Source organism: Pteropus alecto, unplaced genomic scaffold (assembly GCF_000325575.1).
Source record: "Pteropus alecto unplaced genomic scaffold, ASM32557v1 scaffold11, whole genome shotgun sequence".
Classification (NCBI taxonomy): Eukaryota; Metazoa; Chordata; class Mammalia; order Chiroptera; family Pteropodidae; genus Pteropus; species Pteropus alecto.
In genome coordinates, this window is record NW_006431956.1 from 2,057,092 (window position 1) to 2,079,546 (window position 22,455).

The 22,455-nt window shown below is 44.4% G+C and overlaps 1 protein-coding gene across 1 annotated transcript in view; it reads left to right on the plus strand.

Annotated features, from left to right (window-relative positions):
• The window catches only part of TAF3 (TATA-box binding protein associated factor 3), a 138,150-nt gene extending 125,204 nt beyond the window's left edge, over nucleotides 1–12,946 (plus strand). The window contains exons 5-7 of the mRNA XM_006906957.3: nucleotides 9,439–9,694; nucleotides 11,930–12,036; nucleotides 12,781–12,946. Of these exons, the coding sequence (XP_006907019.1) occupies nucleotides 9,439–9,694; nucleotides 11,930–12,036; nucleotides 12,781–12,895 (478 nt within the window). The 3' untranslated portion in view covers nucleotides 12,896–12,946. The remainder of the gene's footprint in view (nucleotides 1–9,438; nucleotides 9,695–11,929; nucleotides 12,037–12,780) is intronic.
• Nucleotides 12,947–22,455: the final 9,509 nt, after the last annotated feature.

A 22,455-nucleotide genomic window follows, 5' to 3' on the forward strand; every position in this document is an offset into this window, starting at 1 on the left:
TCCTTCTGCACATTTTATGAATCACACCTGTGTTTATCACAGTTCGAGCACCCCGATCAAGTCCTCAGAGATGTAATGGTAGCAGCCTGAGCCGTTGGGGACGCAGCTGTGGGCGGTGTTGGTTACTCGGCAGACTCCGCTCATTCAACAACATGCTAGAGGAGAGCTCACTGTGCAGTTAAATAGGGAAAAAATGATACTCGGGGAGAAAAATATGGAGCAGCGGTAAAGGTCGGCGAGCAAGGCCAATAGGAAGCCAGCGTTATTTTTACAATCACCCTATTAGGTACGTGATGATAGTTTATCCCAGGTGATGAGAAACTATGTCATGTTATACTACTTATGTTCAAAATTGAAAAGAGAATAAAAAGATCATCCGTGAAACTCTGTTTCTACGTACCACAAAAGTAATTGAGCAGCTAAACTCAAAAATAACTTTCAAACTCTAGTGGATTTTCTCGTGAAATTCAAAAGGATTGGTAGGAATGAGCCACACTAGTGCCTACGTAATACCATCTGCTCTCCAGGAGGATGCTTGGGACATGGGCCGTCTCAACCACACTGACCACTTTGACATCTGTCCTTTTGCTGCTCAGAAAATTTGAATGAGAAATACGTAATTTTAAAGGAGTAATTTAATTGAAATGGAGGGGAATATTAGGCGTTTTGGAAGGATGATTTTTATTACGAGTTATTTTCACCCAAATGCTGTTTCTCTAAATTGAGAAATAAAAAGATATGCACAAGTAGACGTCTCTGAGGTTTCAGGTGCTGCCCCAGAAAACGAGTCAACAGTCTGCTTACATCCATCAGCTGTATTGCTAATACCAACCCATTCTCGCGGGCACCGTTCCCAGGCCTTATAGGAAAGGGAGAAATCAAAGAGAAAGAGAAAATGAAAGGGGGTTGGAAAACAGCCAAGTAAGGCAAATAATATTCATTGTGTGTTTGGCGCAGCTTAGAACAGTCGAAAAGCATTTCCGGGCGACAGCGGAGGGCGACCTGTGTGGTGTGTCGCACCTTGCGTTTGTTTGTATGCTGATATTCTGGGCCTGACAGTGAGCAGCTGCTCAGGAGTCTCAGTGGTCTTGGAACTCGTTACGTAGTGCAGAAGGAGGGAGGCAGGAAGGGGAGAAAGGGGAAATTGGCCTATTTTAAAGCATTTTCAACAGACAAAAATATTTTACAGTAAAATATTTTCATAGGAGCGTTCTCAGTGCAGCGTCAGGCTTAGCTTATTAGAGGCGATGAATGTGGGTTAGGTCATTGTTTAATACTGCAGATAACTCAAAGATGAGTGAGACACACATTCACTCCTAAGCAGCGAGCTGCATGGTGTGGGTGATAGGGGCAGGTGTGCACGCGTTTGGGGCGCAGGTGGCCGCGGATGTTATGTTTCTTTGCAAGGACCCAAGACCGTGCGCCAACCTTAATGTCTGCAGGCTGTTCAAATTGATGATTTTAATTACGTACCAAAACAGCGTAGTGTTAGGATGTTCCCCTCCCCGGGCCCTTGCCCTACTGATCTCTGTCGAGGACGGTGCACTCAGTTTGGATGCCCCATCCAGGCAGCCTTCAAGTTTACAGCTGGACCACGGTCAGCATCCGTCTGGAAGGCGTTAGCCAGGCCATCGTATTTCGCCAGTGATTTAATAAAGTACAACCTATGTGCAGAAAAGTGGGCATGTTAAAAATGTACAACTCGTTAAACCATCTAAAAATTCTCGGCAGCACTAGATATGTATATGACGGTATTTTTAATTTATTCTTTTCGTTGTTGTTAATTATAGACAAACCAAAAAGAAAAAGATACCAACAGTCCCACCATACAGAGCCAATTTCTGGGCCTTTTTTTCTTAACTTTTTTCTAAGTACACACTCATGCATTCTTGTTTGCTTTTTTTTTCTTACACAGATTAGACCCTATTATACATACTGTCTATAATCTTTTGGGGGGCAGATATATCGTGTGTATGTGTGTGTTTGTCATTGCTTCAAATGACAGCATAGTATTTTATTATCATTTATTTAACCAATTCCTCTATTGGGAGTTTTTAAAATTATGTTCTAGTTTTGGGGGGGTTTTTTTGCAATCATAAATAATACTGTAAATACTGTTCTTTACCCCATATCGTTGCATAGCTATCTAATCATTTCACAAGATTGATTTCTAGACATGGAATTGCTGGTTTAGACTTGTACGTTTTTAAGGTTTTGATAACATTCAGAAATACGTGCCAACTGCCTCTCCCATTCCCATATCTTGATAATACTAAGTGTTGTCAGTCTTTTTCATTTTTACCAAAAAAGGTACTTTTCGTTGTTTTCATGGCCATGTCATTGATCTCCGTGAACAGCGAACACTTTTTCCTGTCTGTCGGCCGTTTGTGTCTTTTATTCTGTGTCACTTCCTCATGTCCCTTACTCGTGTTTTAACAAGAATGTTAGTCTTTTTGGTTTTGATTCGAAAGAAATTTTGATATAAGGACTGAACTCATTATCATGTGTGTTTCACATAATTTTCTTCATTTTGCCTTTTTCCATTGAACTTTGCTTATGATATTTTAAAGATTTTGCACAATCAATTCAGTGTTTCCCTTATGGTTCCTACTTTTGGTGAGATGCCTAGAAAATCTTTCCAATCTAAAGATCAAAAACATATGTTGACTTACTTTTTGGGGTATTTTTATGGTTTTATGTTTTCTTTGACCAAATCTTTAATCCCTCTAGAATTTATGGTTTGTGATATAGCTGTAATTTGAGTTTTCTTTTTTAAGTTAACTCCATCGTCTTACAGCTCAGAGCTAATTCTCACTTTCGTATGGTCATTATATATTAGAGCACGTGAATATCTAAAAACCATTTTAGATAGTAGATTCAGCAGTTACGCCGACATCTCCCACTAGTGTAGCAAACAGATAGTGAACATGAAATAAAGCGATGAAAGGAACAAATTCTTTGCAAATAGTTGTCTGAGTCCCATCTGTCAACTCTGTGGGTAGGTATAAGATAGAAAACGTTGTTCCCGGTAACCTCTTGTCGCTGTCTTAGGTTTTCTGGCTTACTTCTCCCCGGTGACAGTGAATCGCAAACCCGTTTCCTGCTTCCTGTCTTCTGCTCTCTTCCCGGAATCACCTCCCGGAGCCCAGAACTGACGGTGCCTGGGATCCCCCCGGCCCCTCAGCTGAATCCGTAATTCCTTCCTTCCTCTCGTTCTCTCTCCTCTCCTCACTGGTACCCCACAGTTCCCCCAGCTGTCCTTTATTTCATCTTTCTTCCCACGTCACAGTACATGTTACTGCACAGTTTTTCCCATAATTTTTATTGGCCAGACGAATGATGTATCATTTCATCTACAAAATTACTACATCGCTAAATATATCATTTCATCTAGGAACTCGCTATTTCAGGGCCAGCTTTTGTTTGTTTTGTTTGTTTGGCCAGTGAAATTACATATGTTCGGATGTACGAGGTGCCCACTAAGCGCCAGCTCCCACGTTGGGAGCCGTGAAAGGCTTTCCACCCGTCGAAAGCAGGGTGACAGATACGTGCACAGACTCTTCAGTCATTCTGCAGCCTTATGAAATTTGTCCCGTCAGTTTTTTTTGGTGTCGTTTTGAAAAGAGCGAGTATTCTGTATTCTTTGAATACAGAGCTTTTAAAATGTCCATTGGGTCAGTTTTGTTTTGTTTAGTTTCGTTTTGTTTTTCACATCTGTAATCAGTGTTTAACATATCCATCCGCTTCACTCCCAGATTACTTTTCAGTTTTGTTACTTGTGTTATTTTGTTCAAACCTTCAAGTCTTTATTGGTTGTTGACTGCTTACTCTGTCAGTGAGAGAGAGAGAGACATGCTAAAATCCCCGATGATACTGTGGATTTGTCTGTTTCTTACAGCTTTGCCGGTTGCGCTTTATGTATTTCAAGGACGTATTCTTAGGTGCATTCACATTTTAAATCGTCGTCTCTTCCTGGCACATTGGAACTCTTATCGTTATGAAGTACCCTTCGTTGTCACTGGGAGCCCTCGCCTTAAAAGCGTCTGAGTGCTACGGCCTCTTTTCCCAGCCTCCTCCTCTCTGCCTTTCTGTTGCTAGACGAGGTTGGATGTCACCGTTTCACCCCATCTGCCACCAGAACCTCAGAGACCATTTACATGATTAATTATCGTTATTTTGAGTTAAAAAAAAAATCTACCTTGTTAAAGCTCTCTCTCTGTCTTACTGTTCAGCGTTTCTTTTTCTCTTTCCTCTCGGATTGGTTATTTTTTAATCATTCTATTTTTCTCTATACGAGTTTAGCGGCTATATATATTCTTTATTCTTAGTCTTCACATACCCTAGATATTACAACATTTTAAGGTCAATACCTTCACACCTCCTCCCAGATCATGGAGGCCGTTGGAGCGCCTCCGCTCTGGCCAGCCCCGCTGGCTGCCATATTGCTGTGGTTTTCTCGCGTCGGCGTCTGTTCGGCCTCGCCGACGCTGTCACTCGTCCCCGCTCCTCCTTGCACCTCAGGCCGTCGGGTGAGACGATCTGTCTTGAGCGGAAGTGCTTGCCTCCCTCAGAGCCCAGGTGTGCTCCAGGTGTGGCACGGGGCCCTTGGAACGTGCACCTTTTCAGTAGTGTGTGTGCCGGAGTGGAAGGTAGCGAATGGGAAAAACGGTGGTTGTTTTGAGGAAAAGCATTTGTGTGACTGTCGAAGTTGCAAACTAAACTAGCTGCTTTGCTCACATAATACCATTTTTACTTGAAAGAACAACTGACAAACAGTGGTTATTCAGACTTGGATATTTGGCCAACATTTTCTCACAAATGAATACGGTAAGCCTGTTATTTCAAAGAAAGGACCTGAGAGTATTTGTTATAAATTATAAAATTAACGCTTGTAAATAAAAGTTAGAATTTAGTTTAGAAAACACACCGTTATGACAGCTCCTCAATACTTTAAGAAATTTTTGGTGAGCTGGATGGTGAGCTGGACCAACAAATGTAACTTTTTTAGTATTTGTATAATAAAATGTGTGTTTGGAAGATCCGTATAACTCAGTCAATCAGCATTCCAGATGACCAATATAGAACTTATGAAATCATGCACACGGGTAAAACATCTATTTAGCGCGCTAGACAGCTCAGTGGGTTTTTATGTAACAGAACATGAAAAGCTTTGATACAGTTTCAGGTTGTAGACACCCAACTGCCTTTTAAGAAACTGCCAGTGGTTGCATTTTGGTGCAGCATCAAAGAATTTACACAGTAATCTGAAAAGGCCATTAAAATGCTTTTCCCCTCCTTTCTCCAGTTACATAAGCGTGCAGTAAGGAGATTTGCAAAAATATAAAACAGTGCCAGTCCTCTCGCAAAACAGTTTTGTCTTGGAAAACGTGCTTTTCATTAAATATATATATATATATATGTTATCTGTTAACATGTAATGGGTTTATTACTGCTCCTTTTAAGTGAATTATTAAATAATGTTTTAATTTCTCTCTTACAATGTCTAATATGGTAAATATTCACAGAAAAAATGCACATAAGACTTCTTTGGGTTTCTCAGTAATTTCTAAGAATGTAAAAATAATTTGAAAATAGTTATTTTAGAATTTCTTTTACTAAGCATCCACTGGTGGCAAATCCTCAGATTTTGCTTGCCTGAAAATGTCTTTATTTCATCCTTATTCTTAAAAGATGTTTTCAGACAAAATTTCCTTTTCTGCAGCACATCGAAAATGTTATTCCACTGTCTTCTAGTTCATCATTGCTGTTTCTTCTTTGAAAATAATTATTCTTTTTTCCCTCTGGCTGCTTTTCAAGGCTTTTCTCTTTGTCTGTGATGTTTCATAGTTTCACTCTGATGTATCTAAGTACAGATTTCTTTTTATTTATCTCACCGGGGGTTTGTTAGGCATCTTAAGTCTGTGGATTGATATCTTTCATCAGTTCTGTAGAAGTCTCAGATAATTCTTTCTTTTTGCCTCTGCTCCAATCTCTCTCTAGATTTATGATCAAACATGGACTAAGTAGACCTTTTTATCAGATTCTCTTTTCCTCTCCAGACTACGTTCTAGATCATTTCTTCTGTCCTACTATTCAGTTTATAGTTCTACCATCTATTGCATTTTAAATTTTACTTATTGCACTTTTCATTTCCAGATCTGTTCTTTTCAGATCTACTAGGTTACTCCTATTTCCTGCAGGTAATGTCAGGCTTTGCCTTTCATTTTTTAAACATGAGTGGAGTTGTTTTGTAGTTGATAATTCTTGTATCTGTGTTTTTTATAGGTCTCTATATACTGTCTCTTATTTCTTCTGCTTCTCCCTGATGCTACGTTGCTTCTTTGTATGTTTGGTTATCTTTGATTATCTGCTGCTTTTTTTCCTTAAATAATTATCTATATTAACGATACAAGTCCTGGATTTTATGTTAGTTCCTCTCAAGGTGATTAGTGCTGGGTACCTGGGCACATTACTAGTCTAAATGACTTTAATTATAATGTCCTGGGCCACCAGAACTGAGAGTTCACCAGATTCTGGTTCATCTTTACCTAATTTCTGTAGCTCGTTCAGAGGCCTTCATGTGGGGAGGCGTGAGTACTCGTAGACTGCACACTTTGCCAGGCCCTGGGCTTCAAATCCTGTCCTCTTTATCAAAACCAAAGATCAGATTCGCCTAGTGGGCAGATGCCCTTGAGTGAAACATCTGGGTTCTACTTACCTCTCTGGGTTCCCACTTCTCCTTGGGTTCTGGTTCCAGCACCGATGTTTGAGGCCATAATGGGAAATGCCTCCAAAAATAGTGTGTTTTAAAATTTTAGTCTAACCATAAAAATAGGGAGTGCTTGCCCTATGGGTGTAAATGCCACAGTAGGAACTCTGCAGCCCCACCTCATGTGTGAGGCAGAGCTCATTCAGGACGCTCCGCCGGTGTCCGTGTGGGTCTGAAGTCCGACTGCCCGGGTTTGAATCCTGGCTCTCCCACACGGAGGTCTGCGCATCTGCGAGGGTCCGTAACCTCCTGTGCCTGGGTGTCTTCCGATGGAGAGTAACGATAGCGCTTGCTTCATCTGGTGGTCATGAGGATCAAGTGAGATGAGGCAGGTGAACATGTAGCACGGTGCCCAGTATCCTGTTGGCTTTCAAGTGCTTAGAACAGTTGGGTACTTAGTCAGTGTTCAGTAAATGTTCACTATTCGTTATCTTAAGCACTTATCGAGTGTCTCCTTCACAAACGGGCCACGTTAACTCTCTAGTCTCGGGCTATATTCGGGTCAGGAAGGCCGTCACACTTGTGTGAAACAAGTGGAGAGCAATGAGACAGCATTAATTTTTCGCTTATATAATGAGGACATTTTTGCAATAATTAATGCTTTATAAACTTCTCATCAGCACAGCAAAGAATCCGTGCTTTGGGGGGCGGTGTCTTGAGAAAGTGGAACCATCCAGGCTGGTGGCGATGGTGCCAGCGGCTGCCGTGAGCAACGGCTGTGAGGAGGGTACCAGTGCTGACGCTTCACATCGCACAGAGCTTGTGACGCGCTTCTCTGTGTCAGCTGCTCACAACCGCCAGAGGCAGCTGAACGTACCCACTTCGCTGACCAGAAGAGCAGGGCCTAGAAAGCGAAGCGTGGGACAGCGGAAGGAGACGGGCTGGCGCAGTCCGTGAGGAGGGCACCAGTGCTGACGCTTCACATCGCACGGAGCTTGTGACGCGCTTCTTGGCCTAGAAAGGCCTAGAAAGCGATGCGTGGGACAGCGGAAGGAGACGGGCTGGCGCAGTCCCTTTAGAGAGCAGCGTGGGGTCCCCGGTAAAGGCAGGGGTGTGCACACCTTGTGACCCCGCGACTCTGTTTCTAGGAATATAGCCTGGAGAAATACCTGAGCATATGTACAGGTACCGTGTAACATTTACGCGGTAGTATGTCCTCCACTCAGTGGGGCGATGGGCAAAACCCCCTTGACTTGTTCACACCATGGAATACAGTTGAACAAGTGTAACAAATAACGTAGATCGTACGTATCAACACGGACAGATCACAAGACCTAAAACTAAGTGGGCAACTAACTAGGAGACGAGTAAGTTCTGGGGATCAAACGCACAGCATAGAGATTGTAGCCAACAACACTTATTGAAACTGCAAAGCTGCACATACTAGATCTTAACTTTTCTCAAGGCAAAGAAGAAATGATAATTATGTGGCATGAGAAAGACATTAGCCAGTGTGATAATCATATCGGGATGTACAAATGTATCAGACCAGCGCAGTGCGCACCCGACTTACACAACGTTATGTGTCAGTTATATCTTAATAAAAAAATTTTAAAAAAAACTGAGGAAAGCTAGTTACAGAGGGAGGATAAATTCAGTTTGCATAGTTGAAACACATAAGAGAGTAGTACCGTATCGATTGCTTATGGGTGTCTGCGAGGCAGAAACAAAATTACAGAAACATACCTGGCAGGTCGAGGACAGTGGTGACTTCTGCAGGAGGGGGACAGTCTGCAGCAAATATGGCGAGAGGCCCTGTCCGTTCTCTGTTACCTAAGCCGTCTGCTATAGTGTTTTCTCTATGCTTCAAATGATACATAATTTTTTCAAATGAAGAAACTTGGAAGAGTTGTGGAATCCAGACCTCTGCTTAGAGCCTGGCACCCATTTGCCCAGTTCCCGTCTGTCTCTAGCCCCATTGCCTCGTCCGCAAAGTGGAATCACTATGACGCCTTTGAAGCCGTCGTGAGGACCGAGTGAGCCGATACGTGTAAAGTGCCAGGTGTAATAGCCGACTTCTTAAGGGGCTCCGTAAGTCATGTCTTTAAATGATTTGCGCAAGGCCGCACAGCCAGCTCGTGGCAGATCTAGGATTTGGACCCAGGCGTCCGAACTCTGAGCCCACGCCTCCGGGGCCGCCCGAGGTCTGCGGACGAGACGCTGCATGGAGAGACAGCCGGCGGTCTCCAGTGCCGCCTATTGGTGGGGATCGTCACCGGGAACGGGGCCGGGGCCTCCGTCTCCCTCCCAGGAGCCAGGCACCGCCCGCCACTCAGCGTCCCTCCCCAGCCACGACTCTGAACTGGTTGCGGTTAATTTGTGCAGGCCTTGAACTCTGAGGCCTGGAGCACATCTGGACACTTCCAAAGAGTAGTTGCTGCTAGAAGAAGTTATTTCATGGTGTTTTAAAATACGTAGTTGGAGTCAGCAGCCGCGTTTTGACTTTTTTTCTTTCTCTTTTGTCAACAGCGTCATCAGCAAGGTGGTTCCAGCCCCGGAGCCTAAGTTGCAGTTAATTCGTGCAGGCCTTGAACTCTGAGGCCTGGAGCACGTCTGGACACTTCCAAAGAGTAGTTGCTGCTAGAAGAAGTTATTTCATGGTGTTTTAAAATACGTAGTTGGAGTCAGCAGCCGCGTTTTGACTTTTTTTCTTTCTCTTTTGTCAACAGCGTCATCAGCAAGGTGGTTCCAGCCCCGGAGCCTAAGGCAGCTCCCTCTCTGAACAGACCCAAGACCCCGCCGCCCGCACCCGCCACCGCACCCGTCCCTGTGCATGTCACCCCTCCCCCGGTGCCCTTGCCACTCCTCACACAGTCCACCGTGTCCCCCGCTTTAATGGCGTCTCCATCCCCTGCCATCTCTGGAGCTGGAAGTTCCAAAGCCCCCGTCCGGAGCGTGGTAACGGAGACAGTCAGCACTTACGTGGTACGTTGCGTTTATTTTTATAGTATTTACGAAAAAGTCACTTAACAGCTTCCTATTTTATCATGAAAGCGTTTGCAATTAAAAAGCAGAGTCATATGTATCGGATTGAATTTCAAAGATAATTCTTTATAACTGGAACAGTGTTATTACATTTTCTAGCTTTTGGCCGAAAAGTACTATATTACAGTGTTTGCATATTTCGTCTCCATAAATAACGTCAAAGCGTTGTTTTTCTTTATATTGTTTTAGAATATGACTACATATGTATATACAACAATATCAAAGTATAACTATAGAGAGAAATAGTGATATTTAAATCCCACAGTCAATTTCTCGATCAAGCAATTAAATTATTCACTTAAGAGTAGAATTCACGTAACATACGCAGCTCTGGTGGGCCAGCCGCTGTTTTTGATAGCCACTAATGACAGTATTGTGTGGGTGAAGGCGCACAATGCAAATGAACTTGCAGACCACGGAGCTCCCTGAGCATCCGAGCGTGTCTGACGTTGCCAGGACCACCAGATCTGGAGACTGACCTATCGGCCCAGTGATGGCGCAGCCCCTTCTGCATAGAAGTGATTGCACGGTGGCGGGATTGTCATAAGTTATGCAAATATTACATCTCTTCCAGGCGTTTCGGAAGGAGGTTTCAACAGATCATTAAATATTTGAGGCACTATAATGATACAAAGAATAAGAAGAAAATCTCAAAAGTATTGGGAGAGGCTATAAAGCCATGAAAACTAACAGGAAAATATTAAATTGACAATTCAAGACATAAAGATGTGATAGAATAATCTGTGATCACCAGATGGATCTATTCGAGGACCACTTGCTCTTGGTGTTTAACTGAGGCCACAGACCCCCAGATGGGCCGATCGGGAAGGGTTTGATGTTTAGTCCCTCAACCTTCATTTCGCCATCTGTAACTAGGAGTCTGCTCTAGGCTAGGTGCTCACCGTACTGTGTTCTAACCCTAAAATTTCTGACTCTCCAGTCAGATTTCTCATGTAGCAACAGTCACGGCCTTCTAAGTTCAAGAAAGGTTAGCCAGCAGTGGGGCTGGCCACGCGAGGCAGCCTCAGGCCCCGGATGCGGGACGGGTCGTCACCCTGGACAGCTGGCACGGGGAGCTGATGGTCCTCTCCCCTCGGACCTGGAGGGGGCTGAGTCCCTGGTGTCACTGCCCACACATTTCTTTAGGAAGCTTTCATATGAACTCATTTGCCTTTGGAGAGACTTTTTCAAAAATGGCAGGCTTTAAAATAGCACATCCGTAGACTGAAACATCTGTCCCCGCAATACACCATGGCACACAAAGAACGGCCTTTGTGTTCTGCACGTGCAGCCACTGGTGTGACCGAAGGTGAAGGAACCCCACCTTGCAGAATGAGCTGAATGACGTCACATGCCCTGTTACTACAAGAACTTGAGCGTTAGCGTTTAGTCGCTGCTGTTTTTGACCGCCCGCCACAGAATCGTTTCTCCCACCGAGGTCTGCTGCATGCGGAGCAGTTAAGGATGCTCCTTGTTTGGAGTTAAGTCAACTCCGGAGCACCGCGTATTTGTTGCAAAATGGTAAACTGTGCAGCTCGTTGGCTCCCTCAGTCCCTTGTTTCATTTGCCCTTTCGTGATTGTACTTTCCTGAAAATGTCATAAAGGGAATGGAAAGTTACTCAGTAACGACTCTTTTATATCCTTGATCTTATCAGCTGGTTCAGGAGAAGGGTTTGGCTAATAAGTAATGAGGCGGTACGTGCACAGTTGGCCGCATGGATTAATCCACGCCCGTGAATGTGACTGAGGAGCCAGCGCGCAGCTGGGCCCGATAGCAGTCGAAAGGATCGGTTGTCACTGCCATAAAGACCCTAATCGTTAAGAACTTTATTTTTTAGATAAAGGTGCCTACAGGTCATATTGTTCACAGAAATTATTATAAAATGCTTTGTTTTTATGACTTACAAAAGAGAGTTGAAAATATTCACAGAAATGTCTTATCACCGAGCACTTAGTAGCTGGTCTTTTTGTCACGTGGTCCCGGAATAGTGACGACCGTGGCGGTCGTGGCTTTACGAACGTGACTAGCGTATTTTCCTTAGTTCAGTAGTTGGTTTATTGGGTTTGCGGCATAAAGTGATCGGTTTCATCCCGCCCTCTCTTTGGTCCCTTCTCACCATTCGATCTCTGTTTTTGTCCCCCCCGCTTCCCCCCCCGCCAAAAAAATTCCTCAGATCCGAGATGAGTGGGGAAATCAGATCTGGATCTGTCCTGGATGTGACAAGCCTGACGACGGGAGTCCCATGATTGGGTGTGACGACTGTGACGACTGGTACCACTGGTGAGCGCCTGGGCCCGGAGGGGAGGCACCCCGCCTAGTGCAGGCTGGACGGCCACCTGGGTTCCCCCCACTCCCCCCACCGCCTCCCGTCGCACGGGCCATGAGCCTGTAGGATGCGATTCTTGTCGATCACACACAAAAATCCAGTGTCTGCAGCATCGTTATGGAGCCTAAGTTCCCGACGTTTCACTTAACTTATGTATCCTATGGCACAAAAAGAGGTGGGTTCCCCTTTCCTTCCTCGCCAGTCACTGCTGTAAGAGCTGCCGAGCTTGGCAGTGACCTTGAAGTAGCCGCTCTGTACACATATCATAAGCTGCAGAAAAAGAGACAGCTTATCTGTCCTTTACGCCTCGTCAGTAGCTCCCACAGCCGAGGAAATGCTACCAGCATTTATGCAGATAATCTCATTTTACTTTTAAAATATCAGATGTGAAAAGATAGAAATGCATTAGGGTACAGGGTGCGTGACAGCCGTAAGGTGACAAAAGCTGTGGCGCAGGGTGGTCACCGGCCCGGCCGACAGGGTGGGTGGGCCGGCGGCCCTCTCCGCTGGCCGCGACAGGGACACCGTGCTGTCCTCGTCCTCCCGCCCCCGGTGGCACTCCGCAAATCAGAGCTGTTTCACTCGCATGTCTGGTACCGAGACCGTAGACGTAAAGTTTTGTTTAATCGCTTAAAATGATTTGAAAGCATAGAAGCAAAAAGAACGCGTTTGTCCGAATTCTTTCTTCGAACGTGCAGGTCCTGCGTGGGGCTGATGACCGCGCCCCCGGAGGAGATGCAGTGGTTCTGCAACAAGTGTGCCAACAAGAAGAAGGACAAGAAGCACAAGAAGAGGAAGCACCGGGCGCACTGACGCCCCGGCCCTGCGCCCCGCGGGTGGCGGCGCGGGAGGCGGAGGCAAAAAAAAGGGAGCAGACCGCCCGTGGCCCGCGCGCCGAGACGCAGAAGAGCTCAGGGCCGGCGTGGCCGAGGACCGCCCCGCCTCCGTGTCGTTACCGGTGACGAGTGTTATCAATAAAGAGGCCAGAGTCTTCCCTTGCGGCTTCTTGATTCTGTCGAGGGCCTTTCACGAAGGTGTCAGATGGGAAGATGACGCGCAGACGGCCTTGACTGGGACGTAGGGGTCGTCTCGTGAGTCCGCATACAGTTTCAGCCTCTTCCTGTCTCCAGTAGGATAATCACAAGAGCGTAAGAGGACTCCGGTCGGAGTACTGGTAAATATTTTTGTGATGAAAATATATGAAGCTTCCCCTCCTCCCGTTTTTAGTACTAACCTGTAAATGTTCGGGCTTTTGTGAAATACCTTATATTTTTTAAGAAAAAGGTTTCTATCATGTCCTGTTTGCTTTCGTGCAGATTATTTTTGTCAACTCTCACGTATTTTCTACCTTTGTTGGGTTCTGAGTTTGCTCTTCCGTAAACTGCTGGCCTTCTTCTCACGGCTTATACACGTCATCGGCTTGTATAAGAACTCTCCAGACTAGAAGATTCCCCCCTCCTGTAAATAATAAATATTTATGAAGTAGTTATTTTTTAAATTTTTTATCGTGTTTAATTCTGGCTTTCTCTGAAATCCACTGCAATCTCAGCCATGTCTGTAATGACTGCTGTATATAATAAGCAAAGGAGCGGGAAACTGGGCCGGAGCCGAAAGCCGTCAGTCTGAGCTGACTGAGCGAAGGGTCCAGAACGAGGCGGGAAAACGGCCCTGCAGGTGGAAGGAAAATACACAGTTCAACCCATGGTTCCTGATTCGAAAATGTTTTGTTATCTATTTTGTTTCTGTACATTTCTTTGACTTACTTCGACTAAAAGGACATGTAGATTCCCCAAAAGTAAAAAAAAACAAAAACAAAAAAACAAAAAAAACTGTAGCATTTTGTGTTTATATTGTTTCATTTCTGCAGATCTATTCATTGATATTGTGGTTTAAGGCTGAAATGAAGAATACTATGATTTTTTTAAAGAAAACTCATCAAATTTCAGGGTATCACAAAACTTTATTATATTACTATACTGCCCATTATTTATTATATGTTATAGATGTCTAAGAAATAAACCAAATATTTTATTTTTAATGTAAAACCTCAAATTTAATTTTATTAGCATATTTTAGCAACTTTGGAATTAATATGGACTTTTACTTGATTTTGAAATAATCTCAACCTGGGCCAGTGTAATAGATATCTTAAATGCTAGAATATGGGCTTTGAACCTAATATAAATATATTAATAGAAATTGTGATTTTTTTAATGCCAAGTAAATTGATATTAGTGTATGAATTAGTCATATTTTAAGACGTATTATGTGGTTAGAGAAATGAGATTTTCTGCCATGAATATTAAATTGAAAATCAGTGGAAATGGAGTAGCCCTTTGAAGAGTGTGGTATTTCATTGCCCTTCTTGTTCTAGAAGCCAAATTTTTCTATCCCTGCAAAGAAACAAAACATCTATGTTGAGATTTGTGTTTTTGTTCTATTAATTTGAGATCATTCTAAATACTTTATACAATATTTTCACATGCACAAATATACCCATTAGTGCTTTCTGGAGAGGGATGGGGGTGGGGACGTGCAAAATAAAGATTATTGGCTATTTCATAGTTTGCTCTTCCATTTTCTTTATTTAGGATTTAGTTCCCCGAGGCATGGTCAGTGGGTGTAAAGTTGACACGTCTAAGTGAGCCGGTCATGCTACTGAAATAAGAATGGGGGTGCCGATAATGTCACCTTCCCCCGGTCCCACTGTCTGAGAGGCTCAGCCCACACGACGTCGCAGGAATTTCAATCAGTGCCTTGTCCCTTGCTATTTCATGGTTGCTTTCCTAAATCCAGTTCATGATTTTATAAATGACCTTTGCAATAAGAAAACCAAAGAATCATTTTCAGGGGGCCGGAGAGCTCCAGGGATTAGTAATGGGGTACAGAGCTTTTCACCTCAAGGTCAGTGAGTTGAGTCCAGTCCAAGTCACTAGGGACCCGGGCGACCTGTGCGTCAGGGACTGGCGGTCTCCGTTGCCGCCAGACAGCTGTCCATACGCCCACCGAAGGAAGTTTAGCAAACTGCAGAGGGAAACGCAGATTTGAAAATAAAACACCTGTGTCCCAAAGCAAAGTTAGGAAGTTGGCCACGGTCATTCTCCAGAAAGCAATGCCGAAGGAACAGAGGGTAGCCTCCAAATGCCGGCCGCCACGACGCGTGGGGACGAGCCACTTTCCCTAATCAAGTCAAACAAAAGAAAAAGAAGCAGCGTGTGTGAGATGAGGAGAGGGCTCTACCTTGGCAAAGGTGATTTCATCTGGAGAAAAACGTGAGGGGACCCAAACAGGAAGAAGAAAATGGGTCTTGACTTTAGAGGGAAGTCTCAGCAGCAGGAGCCTGAGCTACTGGGACAAAATTCCAAGCAAAGGAGTGGCCGCTGCGGCCCCTTGCAGTGTTAGAAGCCGTCCAGTGGCCGGTGTGCTCGTGAGCTGTCCCCACGTACGCCAGCTCTGTCACCTGGCCTTACCGGCATGCTTTATGAAGAGACAGCCTTGTCGGGGGGAACTGCCCTGGCTAGTGATTTTATCAGAGGAGGTGGCATCTAAGAAACAGACGCCCTCCCCTCCAGGACACAGAACCCTTTCTGGGGAGATAATCTGCCTTCGCAGCCCCGTGCAGCTGGCAAAGCATCATTTCTGTTCTGAAGCTGTCCGCAGTTAAGTACGGGGAGGGAGATCCTTATCCCCCAGCTGATGCATGGTGCCAAATGTCCCGAAGAAAATCGGAGGCCATTAGAGCCTTCTGGCTTTGTCTGGCTTTTTTTTTTTGTTGGGCTTTTTTTTTTTTTTTTTTTTTTTTCAGAGATAAAATGTAGTGCGTTACCCTCCCCGCCTTTGTCCTCCTTTCCATAAGACGATTAAACAAAGACCTACTAACCAGATGAAAGTATAAAACGAACCGAGATGCCGAAACCTGGCTGGTACAAATGCCGGTGACGAAGCTCGCCAAGGGCACGCGGGCTAACTTCGTGGCCAGCAGCCTTCTTCAGGCGTCTAAGTCTGAACGTAGCTGAGTCGCCCCGACGAGCGACGTAGATAACGTTCTGAGTCATCTCTCTTCCCACAATAGTGCCAGCCACCCCGTCAGCGAACTGTTCCTTCGAGAATCTCGCATTCGTTGTACCCAGAAAGGGTAAAGTAGCTCTCAATCCGTGCGTGCGGGCCAGTAGGTGACACTGGAAAATAGATAATCAGATGGACACTTGAACGGTTTCTTCTTAATGTCATTTAAAGAGAACATTCCATTGACGTGAGTTATTGAAACAACGGCTGGTTACTTTTTCCATCCTGGACGACTCGATTTTCAAGGTGAGGGACAGCGGGAAACGCCGAGGGTCGTCCACCCGGCTGTCGCAAGTTCGAGCCCCACGTGCAGCGTGTTGAGTGGTCTGGCTCCCGCAGGGCTCGGTCGCTTCTCTGCACAGTTTTCCAGCTGTTTCCACGATGCGCTGTGTGTTAAAACGTGCTTCATCGAACCCCAAGCATCCTCCGTACGGTCTTTTCCCATTTTTCTACACATAATAATCTTCATGTCCACCTTAGGTGACGAGTGGTTTTTAAGGATGTAGCTTTACGCTTTGCAATGTTTAGATTTACGACAAAATGTTTAAAAGCTTAGCAAGTGGTTACATTAACGATCCTAGGAACTGCAAGAGTCGACAATGTATCGAGATACACACATACATATACACGCACGCGTGCACACACACACGCACGCGCACACCACGAAGTATAAATGTGTTGGGTTTTCAGAACAGAAGCATATTTTAGGTACTTTTCCCAAAGTGATAATCTATATTTTTGGAACCTACTCAGTATTTTGTTAACCCTTTGAAGTTTTGTGGGGTTTCTTGTTTTTGCTTTGTTTTAGTTTGGTTCGATCTTGTTTTTGATTAAGGAAACGCTTAAAATGGGACTGACTACCTTAAGCAAAACAGCACAAACCCCAAAAATGTCACAGTTACCGCCCTTAGTGAGTTGACTATCACCAAGTTACACAGTATGAACAAAACATTTACGCTACTTCTGGTTAACTCGTTTCATCCAAAAATATTACCTGGTTGTGGGCCGATGATTTCTCACGTGCTGTTTGGAATGTTGCTTAAACTATTTTTGCTAGTTTTGAGAAAGGGAATTCTTTGTAAGTGGGTCGCTAAATGACCCATCCCTCATCTTTCCTTCATCCTGTCCATTTTGACGTGGCTGTTTACGACATAAGCAAAAACAAATAGTAGGCCCCGAATGTCATCCCCTGAGACATAGCCACACACTCCTCAGAAGAATCGTCACCACTCTCTGCGGGCAAGGCACACCACATGCCGTGGGGATGCCAAGGCGGAGTGACACGCGTCCCCAGTGTCGCAGAGAGCTGTGACCGACAGGCAGTTATGTTAGAAATGCAGTGTGCGCCCCCAAAACGGAGCCAAGCCAGGCGTTCAGAGAAAGGTGGTCACTTCTGACTACTATTCGATTAATTTTCAATTTTAGGTCGGCAAGACTAAGGGACGTCCCACCACAGGCAAGCGGACACAGACGTAAGAATTTGTAATGTGACTCCTTGTATGTAAAGTCCAAACGGAGGAGCATATGCCATAGGTTTAGGGAGGAAAGGAGGGGGATCCAAGTACAAGGGGGGGGGGTTCCCGGGGGGCGGGGGCCGGGGGAGTCTGGATGGGAAGCCGAGGGCACGCTCAGGCGTCGGGGATACAGGAAACATCTCCTCTACCAGGGAAGTGGTTCTACAGACGTCACTGTATAACCAGTAGTTAAAACTGGGTGTAAGCGTTAGCTATTTTTGTGCTAATTCTCCACAATTTAAAAAATAATAGTGAGGGGGCAAGGGGAGGAAGCTGACAAAATTATGAAGAATTATTGGATTCGAACCCGAGTAAAAACAGAAGATCAGGGCTCCCTAGAGAGACAAAATCAATCTACTGAAATAAATGTGTTTCCAATGCAGTATATGGACGTCCAGTTTGTTTTTATCGGTCTATAGTAGTCCTTTCTTGTAATGTGTTTAGTTTGGGTGAGTCAATTTTTTGTAAATCCGGTCACACTAGATGCCAGAGAAGAGTTTTGCTTAAAGGAACAACAGTAAGGTGAATTCTCACCAAGGAAGTAGGGTAGGAGGGGAAAAAAATTAACAAACACCTGAGGAATTTAAATATAAAAAGTATGAAGAAAAGCAATTTTTTTAACTTTGGAATATAGTGAGGCCAGCTGCAACGGCCACTTCCCAGTAGGGATGCTCAGAATGACGCCTCGTAGAAGCTCAGCCAATGTCCTCTCAGATGTCACTCTCCACCCCAAATCGCAAATGGACACAGGCCCACAGGTGTGGTGGGCGGGCTTTTCTGGCTTCATTTTGCCTTGGGGAGAGTGTAGCCCAGACCTGTAAGCACTTGACTTTGAAAACCTTTATAGATGGGCATATTTGCTTTCGGGGTGATGTGGTCAGCTGACCTGCCTGAGTCTGGGGACCTGGCACCTAGACCCTCAAGCACTTGTCTAGTAAGTACACTTCAGGTCAAATATTGTTCAAAGTACGATAAAAGAAATGTTTTTGTCTTACCATGTTTTTACCAACTTTAAGAAATTAAGTTGAATCAGCCAGACCTATTCCCCACCCCACCCCACACACACACTTAAAGTTCTTACGGGGTTTGATGAGCTTCGCACATTAAATTGATAGTTTCCGCTTTACATGTCTTCAGATTGTGTTCAGACCTTTACCTGAATTTTAAGGGATCGAGATAGGATAGTAGCCAAGAGCACACTTTTTTCTTTTTTCTTTTTTAAGTCAGAACTGGATGAATCCTGGCTCTGTTGCTCAGCTTCTGAATGAACTTGAATAAATCATTTAATTTCTCTAAATCTCAGTTTCCTTCTCTGTAAAAGAAGAACGAGAACATCTGCTTTGAAGAGTTGCGAAAACTGACATTGCCGGAAAAGCATTTAACACACGGTAAGAGCTCAATAAATGGCGGCTGCAGCATCTACTGTGGCTTTTTTTTTTTTTAGTTGAATCCATTAATATGTTTCATCTTGCTCTTTCAATAATTTTCCAGTGCTCTATGAACTCTGGATTTTCTGAGTCTCAGATTCTGAGTTTCAACGCCCCCATCGAAAGACTGATCTTAATATTACAATCAAGGCTTGAGAAGTCAGACAAGACATTAACTAGGCGATTGTATTGTCAAAGGATTTGATTATTGGACATAGAATGTCTCTGGGGGGGACAGGCTTCCTCCCGGAGCCCTTTTTCTCCAGCTCAGGGAGAAGTTTGCACCACCCCAGACCTAACCGTATAACCAACGGTAATCTGCAACCTCAAAATGTAATTGACTTAATGGCCTTCTAATCATTACACTGAACAGTCTCAGAAAATGGAATAGTTAAGCACAGAGGACAAGCCATGGTTTGGCTTCTCCTGCGTAAAAAAAATCAGCAGGTCCACGATGGCATGTCTATTCTTGAACAACGTAGTCCTGGTTCAGTAAATATATCAGATAAAGTGAGGAAACCCAGCTTTACACTTAAAATGAGAGGTTCCTCCCAGCCTTGTAAATGCGGTCCCTCTGCAGGGATGCACTTGTCGTTAGCGCGCCCCCTAGTGGAGCAGGCGCCTCTGCTCTGCATTTAGAACTGTCCACACTCAAAAGCGTGTGTTCTTTGGTCACCGCAGTCAATCCATCCCAGGTCTCGGGCTGTTCGGTAGAGTTTTCGGTGACGATGGAAATGGTCTGTAGTTTCTAATGCTGTAGCCGCGGCCACATGAGCTGTAGAGCATTTGAAATGTGGCTAATGTGACTAAGAAACCGAATTTCAAATTTTATTTAATTTTAACTAATTGCAATTTAGACAACCACAGGTGGCTGGTAGCTGCCGCACGGCAGAGCGCGGTCCCCGAGCATCCACGAAGGTGCCTACGGCCCTCGCTACTTCGCCGCAAGCCCGCTCTTCTGTGTGGCCGGCGAGCACCGTGTCAGGCGAGTGGTAGGAAGCGCGCTCAGCTAACCGTGTGCCCTGATCGTCCACGGACCTCAGCACGAGATCTCTGTGCTGTCGTGCCCGCGATGGGAAAAGGTACGAAGAAATAAGTTCTGTTTGAGAGGCAGTGACACGCAGCACGTATCCAATGCCTGCTGACGTCTGAGCCGCGGGTGAAGGGTTACGTGCGTTTGTGTGGCTAGAACCCAGTCAGAAACTGCTTCCCCTCCACATTTTTTAAAAAATTTATTTATTTATTTTTATTATGGTGACATTGGTTAATGAAATCCAGTAAGTTTCAGGTGTACAATTTAGCAGTAAGGCATAGATAGATAGATAGATAGATAGATAGATAGATAGATAGATAGATGATAGATAGATAGAGATAGAGAGAGAGAGAGAGAGAGAGATAGATTGCATCATGTGTTCACCCTCCAGATTTTTAAAGTATAGATTTGGTTGAAAATAACATGAAGAAGAGTTTTAAAGTTTAAAAAAAAAGAAAAGAAAGAAAGAAAAGTAAGATACAAAAAGTAGGTACAGAAGTCACCCTTTTCAGACCGATTTCCTCTTGCAAGAGCACATTTCCAAAAGGCTCAAGGAAGGACATTTCTAGCTGACCAGAATGGAGCACGTTAACTAACATTCCCTGCACAGCCCGTATCTTTAATTACAAAAGGTTGAATAAAACAGCAGACAGGCATTTATGCTGCTTAATTGTCAATAAAACGAAAGAAGCCAAGTGGACAGAGCCTGATGTTTTCAACTTCCTAACCACCTTGCACTAAGTACATATGTATCCAGGAGCCTGCACCCCGTGTCCAAAATATCAGCGGTTCGTCTCAGACTTTAGTGAGAACGTTCTCCTGCTCTGACTTCGCCATTAATACGAACATAGGAGGTGGTTACACAGACACCGAACCTGCCGACACTTGAACTGTTTCTCTAAGATTGCTAGCCTCTAAGAGGGTAAGATAAGCCCTTTCAACATCTACTTCATTTCTTGGATGGCTAGTTATTTTTTTCAAACGTTTTTATGCTCAAATCATTGTCACTGACTTTGTTTCAAATCACTAGAAACACTAGAAAAGGTCCACTTATTGATTGCAAAATACCAAGCCCTATTTGTGGGCTTCAAGTTACCAGATTACCAAAACCCAGCCAGAGTGTTTCAGTTTGTAGCCACAGACAATACGGCAATTTAATGCAGCGGAAGTCCCAGCCATTTGGATTCGCAAGATGGTATTTCTGTCATGAGAGGTTACTCACCTCCTTTCCCAAGCAACTTAGGTTAGTGGTGATGTCACAGTGGCCCACTTTGTCTCTGAGAAGCACATTCAACGTTGTGCATGTAGACTCATCCGAAGGATGTTTATATAAAAATACGCAATGCGCTTATCATATACAGCTCACCACACTTCGTATTTACATATATTCACGTAGAATTTTTGCAGTTATGCGGTCGACGGAGGCAAAAGCGGCATTAAATGGCTATTGTTTTTAATATGTATAGTGCGCTTGAAAACAAGAGTATGGTTTTGAGTTTGCAAGCCCCTATTTTTCAAAAAGTTGTGCATCGTGTTTCATTAGTGCTCACAGATGGGGGAGGGGGAAGGTCGGAACAACGTTAAGGAAAGGTCCAGGTGGGCTGTCTTCCCCCCGTCACTGCTCAGGTGGGTTGACGGCTCGTGTCACTAAAGCAAACAGACCTCGACGCAGTCATTCGCCGCTCTTTCACTGGCATGGTCCAATTTTTTTTTTCACAAGAAAAATTTTAAAATATATATATATATATTAACTGGAGCAGCATCAGAAATCAGACAGTATGACGAAGGCGAGTAGAAACAGTGCATCTTATGTCAAACAGCGGTGCGAGGTTTAAAAAGTGGACTAGAATGGAAACCACCTGGGCCCTCCATTTACTGGTGGTGAATCCAGTTAACTTCACAGACCCGATATGGCGTCTCCCATCAAAACTGATGAGTCTGCAGGTTAGGGAAGATTATATGGTCAGGCCAACCCTGCCCCTCCTCCCTAGCGTTTTAGCACAGATAAAATTCAAATGAAGTTTTTAGTAAAAGTGATGGCCTTCTCTTAAAAGATCGCATTAAAGATAACGGTGTAATGATAACGGCACGAAAGTTTGGTCTCTGGAACCGGAGGCATGAAATAGCCGCCTTCGACGTACATGGCGGCCTCAGTCTGGGTGAGCTCTGCACATAGCAATACTGGTGACTCTCTAGTTAAAAGGACGGTGGACTAAGTAGGCAAGACATCGCTTAAAACCAGTGAGAAAAACTTAACTCTTCAGCTTTTAAAAATAAATATTCGGCCGTCGGTTTGGAGTAAGACATTGCAGCTCCCAGCGTGGTGCAAGGACA